We start from the raw sequence: 12,503 nt of genomic DNA, 5'->3' as shown, positions 1-12,503 counted from the left end.
TAAATAAATAAATAAATAAATAAATAAATAAATAAATAAATAAATAAATAAATAAATAAATAAATAAATAAATAAATAAATAAATAAATAAATAAATAAATAAATAAATAAATAAATAAATAAATAAATAAATAAATAAATAAATAAATAAATAAATAAATAAATAAATAAATAAATTTGAAGTTAAAATATTTTTCTTTAAGAAACCTCTCTTCTCTTACCTTCATAACAAACACCTGATGTAAGTTCTATCATAGAATCAAGGCTATGAATTACTTTTTAGATGATCTTGTAAGTATACTGCGTATTACACAGGGCTAGAATTTTACATGTGGCCTCCAAAAGAAAACAGAGTTCCTAACTTAAAAGTAAAACTACTTTTTTTATAAAAACTATGCTCTCATGGCTTATAAAAAGCCACGGATGATAGTTCTACAACAATAGAGGAATGGGAATTTTGTGCATGATTGTATATATCAAGGTATTTTAACTGAATGTAACATATTACTTCAGTTTTGTATAACTCCAGTTCCCAAAGGCCCCTAAAACAAAACACCAAAACTCAACAATTGAGAATCCTTCACACTTATGACATCAATTAAAATTCTCTAATTGGTAACTGGTAGAGTGCAAAACAAGAACAAATAATGTATTTGAGGTGCAACTGACTATTACAGTGTAAGTTCTTCTCAATACGCTGCGGTATTAGGGACATGAAAGAAGCTTCTCCTTACCACAAAGTATGTATAGTGCATCTCTTAGATATAGTATTTACCTCTCACTTGCACTCATATGTCCTGCAATTAACTTAGTCCTTTTATTCCCCATCGATGTTGCCTATTTCCTGATAACCCAAAGTGATAAATGTAACAAAATGATTGTGTAGTCTTCCCACAGAGAATTCTCTGCTCTTTCTGAAGATGTCGAACGTAAAGTCATAAATAACTAATACAAGGCTTATTTTTCATAATTATGTTATTCTGGCATGAATCTATATTTTTGCAGATAAATAATTTATCACATGACATAAAAAACAAATGATCAAAACAGATAAAGATATTTTTTTGAATTGCCTGGTGTTACAGAATACTCTCTTTCCCCAGGACAATAATTTTACATAAGAAGAAAGCTATAATTATTAAAGTAAAATAAATGTTTATACCTTTCTGAAATTTTCAAAACTCGGTTTCAGATAGCAATCATAAGTTACAGCACGTCACAGTCGTGACCCAATTGAAAGTTTTGTTTACTCAGGTGTTCCTTATCTTGTCTTCTGACTGTGTTTGATGAAGGGAAGGGAAAGATTACATATTCCTTATAGCTCAGTATTATAAAATTACTGACCGGCTCCATGGCTAAATGGTTAGCGTGCTGGCCTTTGGTCACAGGAGTCCCGGGTTCGATTCCCGGCCGGGTCGGGAATTTTAACCATCATTGGTTAATTTCGCTGGCACGGGGACTGGGTTATGTGTCGTCTTCATAATCATTTCATCCTCATCACGACAAGCAGGTCGCCTACGGGCGTCATATCGAAAGACCTGCATCTGGCGAGCCAAACTTGTCCTTGGACACTCCCGGTACTAAAAGCCATACGCCATTTCCATTTCATAATATTACTAAACAGTTCAACTGTGAACTGGCTCTAGTGTTCCTTGTAAGTTGTTTGAATCTTATGGTAATTATTTTATTATATTAATTAAGAATACAGAAACTATAAAGTACAGTATAGGCAAACTGCGCAGTACAGTATGAATGATAGTATTAAATATATTTAATCATTTCTTAAAGAAAATAAACATTATTCAGGCAGTTTGACAGCAGAAGCTGTGGGATGCTCAGAAGTTACATGATATATATTTTGACTATTAATTTTCTAATTTAATTATCTTTTTGAAAATGTTCTAACAACATTTTTTTTAAATTCAGTTTAGAAATTATTTGCTATAATGTGTGCTTTTAAATCCCATAATGAACTTCGCCATATCATACCTAAATAATTGTACCACCATTCAATCTGCAAGGCATGAGGTACAATTACGTGCAACAAACAAATACAGTATATCGGAAATTTAGAGGTTTTTCACTAAAACATGCCTATATAAGAGTTTTGTTGCTTCATGCGCCTGGCCTCGCACAACTTTGTATCTGTAGTAGATCTGGCATCAAAGCACCCCATTTAACAAGTACTGTCTTTTAAGGTAGAGATGCATTTTAGTCCACCAACCTGACTTCCATGAAAATCTGAGATGGTCTGGCTGAAAAGCTCATTTTCTTCTGATAATTTGGCATGGAATGACTTGTAACTCAAATGCTGTATCAACAAAATTAAATTTGTTTCTTACCTAGCATCTAATGGAAGGACTGGTTCGGCATTTTCAAGCGGACTAGATGACTGAGTGGGATGGCTGAGTCCCAACTCTGTTGGACGGATATTGTCTGAGTCAGCATTTTTACTAGTTCTATACTGATCAGAACTGTCAGGACTCTGGATAACAAAACAAAAAAGTATTAACTACAAGGACATAACAAGCTGGGAAAACATAAGCATAATCAGATGAGAACATAATATACCATCCATTACTAGCCATTGTAATATTGTTTCCTCTACAATGAATTTCTAGATTTTCCACACAAAATGCAGTATGTCCAAAAAAAAAAAAATATATATATATACACAACTCACTCTTTGAAGTCTATAGCTCACAGATTTATTTTAACTTTACAGGAGCATTGAACGTGAAATAATGGCACAAGTAAGAGAGCTTTGAAGAATATCAATTTATTCTGAAGTGCAATTGGAAGTTAGAAAAAGGGAAGGGAGTTTCAAAGACATCCATCAATGTGATGCATCAATGCCAGCCTCAGAGACAAGTTTGAAGCAGGTAGAACCATCTGCTACATTCATATGGAATGTTCTGGAAGACCATGGGGCCCACCTGAGAAGAAAAATTGGTGGACAAACTCTGCTGATCCCTAAGGAAATCCATGTGATAATTGGCGCATGAGATATGAATTGCCAACTGGATTCAAGTTATGGAGCACAGGGTAAGCAGACACAGTTTTAAGCCTATGAAATTGAGTGTGGTTTGTATGAAGCATTTCAATGTGAATGATTATAAAAATCTTCTCTCCCAAAACAAAAGTTAACAGACTCAGGCTAGACTTGTTATCTTTCATAGATTTAAAAAAAAAATGTCTTTAATATAATTATCACGTTCTTTTATTTCCACTATTAAACATCTATGTTTATAAACACAGCCCTTATTGTCATTCAAAATGCGGGTACATATTTTTTGGGAGAGACAGTATATATCAGCATGGTTCAGATTGTGGTGGGTTTGTATCCCATCGCTGGCACCCCTGAAGATGTCATCCTCAGGCTTCTCTATTTTCACACCAGGCAACTGTGTGAGGCTGTACCCCACATAAAGGAGCAGTTCAGGTAAAAAAAATCTATTAACCTTAAATGACAAAGGAATTAATTTTATGGTACATGTATTTTTTTGTTCTTCTCTCCATTGTTTCTATGACGAGTGACAATTGTTTGAAGTCTGAGCATAGCTCTGAGCGACTTCACTAAAGGCAACCTCTGTCTATGCCCAAAACTAACCAGTACACTGCAGCACCAGTGAAATAATAGAGGTGAAAACACACATTTCAAATGTGCACAGTACATATATTATTTTAAAGTAAAGTAGTTCAGTGGTGTATTTTATTATCTAAACAAAATGCCTCAACAGTGCTGTGTTTATAAATGTAATGCAATGCAATGCATGGGAAACGTGCCTCTGCACCATCTTTTCACTGCTTTCCCAACTGTGAAAAACTGCCAACTGGATTCAAGTTATGGAGCGCAGGGTAGACATGGTTTTAAGCCTATGAATTTATTTATTTATTTTTTGCTAGTGGCTTTACGTCGCAGCGACACAGATAGGTCTTATGGCGACGATGGGATAGGAAAGGGCTAGGAGTTGGTAGGAAGCGGCCGTGGCCTTAATTAAGGTACAGCCTCAGCATTTGCCTGTTGTGAAAATAGGAAACCACGGAAAACCATCTTCAGGGCTGCCAGCAGTGGGATTCGAACCCACTATCTCCCAGATGCAAGCTCACAGCTGCGCGCTCCTAACCGCACAGCCTACTCATCCAGTAAAGCCTATGAAATAGAGTGTGGTTTGTATGAAGCATTTCGATGTGAATGATTATGAAATAATCTTCTCTCCTAAAACAAAAGGTAATATAGACTCAGAAATTTCAGGGTTTGTTGAAAAATTGCTTATTCAAAGCTGTATTTAAAAGGTGAAACTAAACAAAGAAAGCCAAAGTGCCCAATAGTCTTTCCTTATCAAAGAAACAAACTGGTAGAGGAAACTGTAGCCGGAAGAAGCCAGGATTTTCAAGAAATGGAATGAGAAGAAATTGACATAGAACTGATAGTGACAGTTCCAGACTTCAGTAATGGCAGTATTAAAAAGAGAATACACTGTGAACTTAAATTGGAAATCGTCCCTAAAGTTGACCACTGCAATGAGGGTTACCCACCTGATTTAAACAAACATACCTTTTAGAATCTCCGATGAAGATACTACTTCTGACGAAGGGAGAAAAGGAATGTACAAAATCAAGGAGTGAGGGAAATGACTCTTTTGAAGTGGTTTTTGTGTTTCGGCAATGCTTGCATTTGCTGTTTCATTCCTATAACACATGTCATTTCTGCTTCCATAACATAACAGTTAACATTATTACCTGTCGTCCTCGGTGACCAGGGTTTGATTCCTGGTACTGATACATATTTAAGAATGGCAGGCGGGCTGGTATGTGATTAAAATGGTACATGCAGCTCATCTCCATTGGAGGTGTGCCTGAAAAGAGCTGCACCACCTCGGGATGAGGACACGAGTTCACTTTAACACGTCATGTTCCACTAATGAAAATTATAAAACAGGCCTCGGGCTCATTGCTAACGGTGTCTACCGAATGCCAGGATAGTCACAAATATGTTTGGGATTAAGAACCAAGTCATAAGAAACATAATATTGGGGCCACAGCAGTTACACCTGCATTTATATGGAATTGGTTTCAAAACCTTTCAAAATTTCTGAACAAAGCTAAGTGTGTTCATAAAAATAACACCAGTTATTCAATAATTAAATAATTTGTTCAATTAACTATGTGGTATAGTTTTATTTAACACACACATAATTTAATGGACTCATTGAAAGACACTAGTCTACTGATTTCAGGTGACAGGCAATATGCTTCTCCTGGCTTTAGTGCAAAATTCGTGACACACAGTTTTATGCACTTGCAAACTGACATGATTGTATATTTTATTAAAGTGATCCAAAAAGGAATGTTGGAAGGGAATATGGAAATGACAGCATGTAAAGCATTGCTACAGCCACTCATCACCAAGTAGAATCTTGCTCATTTTCTCTTCAACTGCCACTGAGGCATAAGAAAACTCCTTTGAATGAATTTTCCAAACACTGAACACCAATTTGGTGTACGGCATTTGGCAAACAGCTTTACGAAACAGCTTAAATGTAAAGCAAAACATTGTGAAAAACTCATGACGTGCAAGAATAATTTAGTAAACCATCCGTGGTGGTCACCTGCAAGTTGCAGAGGTGACAAAGATGAGCTTATTGAAAGATTTACATCTGAGCTCCAACATGTTTGTAATATTCACGGGTGGGATGATGACAGGAAGTTCATTGCTGCTACTGACTGGCTTAGTGGAAGTCAGGACCTCAACCCATTCTGTATGTCTCACCCGCAACGGAAGTTCAGCTCCCTGCCAATGTCCAGTGTTCCGACAATGAACCGTACGTGTGCGTTTTGTCTCTCACTGATCCGTGAGTGCGCCACTCAGCACTGTCTGTTGCAAGTCAGCTGAATCGTGTGCTGTAAGCTATCGTTCTTGATGCGGTTTTATTTGGTGTAAATATATATCACATGAGATACATTCAATTCTTGGTTGTAAAACCACTTTATTGTCTCTGTGTCTATTCCTTACAACACAAATTTCCCTCGCAGTTCACTTAACTACACAGTTATACACAATAATAAACAACATTGTAATACTATTAACAAAAACACAGTTGATTCTGACAAATACAGATATCAATACGAATTTACAATACATACAGGGAAATCACATGTTAGATGTACTTAGTATTTAATAATAATAATAATAATAATAATAATAATAATAATAATAATAATAATAATAATAATAATCATATCTCCGTAGAAAAAACAAAATTTATTACAAACGTCAAGAATGCTCCAAAATGTTTGGCAACAGATATTGGTCCAGTGGAAAGAGTAACAAAATTCAAATATCTGGGAGAAATAATTCAAGAAAATGGTTTGGACAAATCTGCAGTAGAAGAAAGCGTACACAAGATGGAAAGAGCATATGGTATCACAAAGAATTTTTATAACAGAAAGTGTCTATCTAAAAATCCTAAAATAAGGCACTACACTACAGTGGTGAAACTGGAATGCTTATATGCAAGTGAATGCCTGGTACTAAACTATAGATTAGATAAACTTTAGGTACTAGAAAGGAGAATCATGAGAAAAATCTTAGGCCCTGTAAAAACAACAGAAGTACGGAAATTAAGATCTAATGATGAAATATATAGGAACATAGAAAACATAACAGAAACCATAGGAAAAAGGAGATTGCAATTTTTTGGACATATTTACAGAATGGATGATTCCAGATTAACAAAAAGGATTTTCAAGTACCTTTGGGACAAAAAGGCAACAACTAGCTGGATTCAAGAAGTAAAGAAAGATTTAGAAAGAAATAATATAAGAGAAGAAGAAACTATGGACAGAGACATTTTTAGAAAGGGGGTAGTAAGTATGGAAGGATTCCAAGGAAGATTGAACAAGAAACCAGGTGCGAAGTGGTCCGAGGACAGAAGGAAACAACATAGTGAAAGGATGAAAGAATATTAGAAAGAGCAGAAGAGAAAACAACAAACTCTGCCATTGCCGGTCCCAAGCCCGCGGCCTCATCTTGCAAGTGATGGGGAAGGAGGAGGGAGAGGAGTAACAACTTCGTAAAAAAAAGCCTGGGTCCATCTGGCTCCGGATGGTAGCACCCTGTAAGGACCCCTGCCTAGGGTTATAGGTGAAACCTGGTCAACGGTCTTGAAGGTGAATGAGGAATTTAATGTCCCAACGGCGGAGAGAGTGGACGAACCTAGTGGAGTAAAGCACGAATAAAAAATCATTTTGGACTAACAATCCGATTTTATCTTGGAATTAATTTCCTTCCTTGTACAACGTACAATTTCAATTGCAGAATGGAAAGTCCGCTGAATGAAAGCACTACCCCAGGTGGTAGATCGGAAGAGAAATCCACCATTGCGTTATGCAATGCATCGGGACCTAGGGTTCTGGGGAGTCCCAACATCTGCAATAAGGGCGAGTCGGAGCATCCTTGGAATCCTTTCAGACTTAAATTTAACAGGAAATTCTTTGCAAGTACTCTTGAAGTAAATTCCTTGCTAAAAACCGGCAAACAGAAAGAACAGGAAATTTTCTTAGATAGACATGAAATCCAGATCTTAGCAGCTCAAGAGACATGGTTTATGGATGAGAATGTAACAGAAACCAAGGATTATAGAATCTTTAAATGTAAACCAGCAATCAAAATTATGAAAGGAATGCCACTACTAGGTACTGCCTTTTGTGTCCATAAAGCAATAGTTGATAATGTTATGGAATTCAAATCTAATTCAGAAAGGTTATCTCTTCTCACACTTAAATGGAAGAACAAAAAGTATACATTTGTTAACTGTCATGCACCAATAAATGAAGATAATAGGAAAAACCCAAGTAAAACTGAAGAATTCTGGAGTCTTCTAGATGATGAAATATCAAAAATTCCAAAATCTACTAGGCGATTTTAATGCACAGACAGGCAAAGAAAAAGTTTTCAGCAAAACAGTAGGGGCATATCCAGCACACAAAAGAACAAACAAAAATGGCATGAGACTAATTAATCTCTGTAAATCCTTTCACCTAAAATTAATGTTGACCATCTTTAAGAAACTTCCAAGAAAGGCTAAAACATGGGTGTCCCCAAACCCGATGTTAGTCGAGTTTCAACTGGACCATGTAGCTATTTCTCAAAAAAGTATTAAGGAAATTATGAATGTTAAAGTAATAAAAAGTGGGGAGTTTGACTCCGATCACTACCTCCTTAAAATTAAGCTAAAGCTTCTACCTCACAGGAATCAAAGGAGGCCGAGAAAATTAATGAAATACAACACAGACAGGCTCAACATTACGCAAGACACTATAGAAAACTTTCAGAAAGAAATTAAAATAACTCAGCATGGCAAATGGCCAGAATTATCTAAGCAGATTAATAGTGCAGCAAAGAAAGTATTTGGAACAGTTAAAACTAAAAAGAAAGTGTGGTGGAATAACGTATGTGAGGAAGCACTAATCGAAAGAACGAAAAAGGGGAAAAAATGGAAATGTTCCAGAAAGAATGAACACTATGAGCTACTTAAACTACAAAGAAAAGAAACAACAAGAATAATAAGACAGTTTAAAAGATCTTTAGAGAATAATTTTGTAAGAAATAACTCCCGAAATTTCTATCAGACCTTTAAGAATAACATGAAAAGTTATCAATCCCCGAGTATTTGCTTCAGAGATGCAATTGGTAAAATAGGCCTTAACAATGCCGAGAATTGTGAGATTCTGGCAAAACATTTCGAACACCTGCTGAACTGCCCTGAGCCAAATCATAAATTAAAATTTTCAAAAATTCACGAAAATCTAGAAGCTGATTCACCTCCAACAGTGGAAGAAATTAAGGAAGCATTAAAAAATCTTAAAAATAACAAAGCTAGTGGGGAAGACTCCATAACAGCTGAACTTTTAAAATGGGCTGAACCAAAATTTATAGAAGAAATTTGGGAAACACAAAAGATCCCAGAGGATTGGAAAGTGACTCTAATACACCCATTACACAAGAAGGGTAACAAGCAAGATGTCAACAACTACAGAGGTATATCTCCCTTGCCAGTTGCTTACAAGATATTCTCAACAATACTACCAAACAGAGTAAAATCGACACTGGACAGTCAATTGGGTGAATATCAAGGTTGATTTTGAGAGGGAAGATTTTCAACCTGAAATCAATAATTCGACACAGATTAATAAACTCCAAAGACATAGTTGTAACATTTATTGACTTTAAAAAAGCTTTTGACTCTGTTGATAAAGATGAAGTAATCCATGAATTTGGAGTTAAAACTAAATTGGCAAACCTAATTTGTGAAACCCTTATAGACACTATCTCGAAAGTCTCCACTCCTTTTCAATTGAGTCATGGAAAAAATTGTAAGAATTTGGAATGAAAAACTGAAAGAATCCAAAATATTGCCACTCGTGCTGGGGAAAAAGAACAAAGGTGTTGCAACAAATTGCCTAGCATCTGCAGATGACTTTGCCATACTTTCAGAAAGCCTTACAGATGCAGCAATGAAAGTCAATCTCCTTGAAAAGACAGCCAACATGACAGGCTTGAGAATCTCTGCCAAGAAAACAAAATTTTTGAGGAATATAAAAAGTGCTCCAAATTTTTTAGTAACTGATATTGGTCAAATAGAAAAGGTAAAGAAATTCAAATATTTGGGTGAGACAATTCAAGAAAATGGGTTAGAAAAATCTGCTATAGAAGAGAGGATACAAAAGATGGAAAGAGCTTACAGTATAACTAAGAATACTTACAACAAAAAGTGCTTATCAACAAAACTTCAAATAAAGCACTACAACACAGTAGTGAAACCAGAATGCCTGTGTGCCAGCGAATGTCAAGGCCCTGTTTAATAAAACATCTTTCAATAATATTATTAGTAAGAAACCAATTATATTAACTAATAATATTAGTATTATGTTTCATAATATTATTAGCTAATAATATTAGTTATTAGTTTAGGAGTCAAAATTATTAGTAGATGTTCCTAATAATATTAGTAAATTGTTTCATAGACAACATGACTAATAAAAGTTACTCATATTATTAGGATGATTTCCACGAGTGTATTTTGACTCATAATTCATATTATTAGTGAAACCAAAGTGAGCGGTATTTTAATATTTTGGCATAAAATCATGAAGATCACCGAAATGGTCGACTCTGATTCAAATAGTGATAAGGAACGAGTGTAGGTATTCACCGTTCAATAAATGTTATGTCAAAAACAGTCTGTACTGGAATATAACAAACATATGAATACAATGGGAGATTTAGTTTAGATTACAGAACTACTGAGTATTTGCTTGATAGGATTGGTAATAGAACGTTCCACTGCAAGGAATGAAGCATAACCTTAAAATAGCAGCTTCGCATTGCACCCCACCGGTTGGTAGTGATACACAGTATCATTGTGTTTCTCTAGTGCAGTTCTGCTCGGACACTCCAGGTATCCTTTAAAATCTTGGCTTATATCACAAATAAACCAAGATGATGCTGGTGATGATTATTGTTTTAAGGGGAAGTAGGCTACAACTAGGCAACCATCATCTATAACAACACTAATCAGATAGAAAAATGAAAAGGATCCGACATTTTAAAAAATGAAGGTATCGGCTAAAGAAAGAGAAAGGCCACGATGGGAGTGAAAATGAAAGACTCTCTCAGCCTCGCAACCTAATACTGTCAGGGTCGGAAGAGAACAAGAGTTGAACAAGGGAGGTTAGAAGGGTAGATGAAAATGAGCCTGGCAGAAGTAAGTTAAAGCAATGGCAGGATTCATCTCAGTGCCCCATGTTCGCCAACAAACGCTCCCAAGCTGAGAGCCCTCGGACCCCTTTTAGTCGCCTCTTACGACAGGCAGGGGATACCGTGGCTGTTATCCTGCCGTCCCCACCAATAGGGCGTAGTAAACAAAGATTTTGCTAGTCCATCTCAGAGATTTTTAAGAGCACATGAAATAAAAAAGTAAAAGGAACAAGGAGGGTTATAGTGTGCAAAAGGCTGCGAATAGTTGACGCTTTAACTCAATCACTTTCTGCAAAGTAACTTTCTTCTCTCACATTATTTTCACTTTTATCCATTTTCACACGTATCTAATTCATAACAACGAAAATATCAAGTGAGCCTTTTGAACATGTGGATTAATAGTCGGTTGTAGTCAAGCGTTAGCCTACTGCGAGGAACAAACCCAATGGAAAATTCTAAATTTCCATAGAGGGAATCAGATATTTTTCACCAATAGAGCATGTCAAAAATGTCAAAAACATATCAGATGTAAGGATTTTCAGGCGTTTGCTCTATTAACCAGCATTTTGTCTTAGGTCTGACACTAGACTCATCAGAGTGGGATGTGTCAGACCCTACCCACTGACACTGGGGTGTACGCAGGTGAACTTATCAGAAGCCCTTATAAGAGGCACAGTCTGATAACTGCATACGGGAGATATGCTCTATTGGTGAAAAATATCTGACTCCCTCCATGGGAATTTAGAATTGCTAGGCGGGCAATAATTCCATGTGGAGATTTATCTCCCGTATGCAGTTATCAGACTGTGCCTCTTATAAGGGCTTCTGATAAGTTCACCTGCATACACCAGCCATTCAGCCATTCGCCTGGTAACCTTCGGACTGAGCAACATCTCCGAGCCTTCTCCGACGATCTGCCTTGCCCTCGCCTCTGCCAACTGGTGTTAGCCCATCCTACGTGGTCTCCATCGTCGCCTACAGCACCTGCCTTGACCCGCAAGCCGTTCCCGGCCAGCCACTGCCGACTTCAACCAGAGTTACCAGCCCGGGACTCATAAGTGCTGAGGAGGTATTCCAACTGGTAGTTGGGCGGGTAGCCTACCCCCAACTGTTCTGCGGGTTGCTTTCCCTGCTGTTGTAATTCTTCACCGAGATCCGACTTCTGTGACCTGCTGAGTCACTTCAACCTGTGCTGAGGATTGCATAACCCCCCGCCGCCTGGAGCCCCTTGAGCTCACACTTCATTGACTCATTGCTCGTCCACAAGCACTGACGGTCCCATCCGGCCACTGCTATTAGCCAGGAGCAAATTCCCAAAAGAGCACAAAATTTGTCGGCTCCTTGGCGCCTTAGCTGGTCTGGGTGGCATTGTTGTACGTGTACGCCTGCCTCCCCGCAGCAGGACTGGTAGATAGGGAGCTTACTTAGCGTCCTGCTACGGGCATAGGTTCCCTTTAAATTATTTTTCTCTGCCGCTTATCGGCCATCATATCTCCGTTACCTGTTGCTTGGAGCTCGTGACTTGTCTGTGGCCCCAACCACGTACAAAAAAACTGTCCCTGTCACGACTACTCCGGTAATAGGAATACGGCTTTCGCTGTCCACCTCTGGTGTTTGACATTCCCCCATCTTACCTCTCACCATTTTTTTTTTTTTTTTTTTTTTTTTTCAGAACAACTTTAACTGCATTGATGTCTTCCCACACACTCTGCTGACTGCCTCCCCAGGCCTAGTGACCCTC

General features: G+C 37.2%; 1 protein-coding gene across 2 annotated transcripts in view; it reads right to left on the bottom strand.

The window, feature by feature from the left end:
- LOC136864598 (sorting nexin-29) overlaps nt 1-12,503 on the bottom strand; it is a 656,141-nt gene that overhangs the window by 332,300 nt on the left and 311,338 nt on the right. For both annotated transcript variants that reach the window (XM_067141812.2, XM_067141813.2), the window contains one exon: nt 2,343-2,485. In XM_067141812.2, coding sequence (XP_066997913.2) covers nt 2,343-2,485 — 143 coding nt within the window. The remainder of the gene's footprint in view (nt 1-2,342; nt 2,486-12,503) is intronic.

The sequence above is a fragment of the Anabrus simplex genome, chromosome 2 (assembly GCF_040414725.1).
Source record: "Anabrus simplex isolate iqAnaSimp1 chromosome 2, ASM4041472v1, whole genome shotgun sequence".
NCBI lineage: Eukaryota > Metazoa > Arthropoda > Insecta > Orthoptera > Tettigoniidae > Anabrus > Anabrus simplex.
The sequence above is the reverse complement of the archived record's forward strand: the minus strand, read 5'-3'. Positions and strand labels throughout refer to the sequence as shown.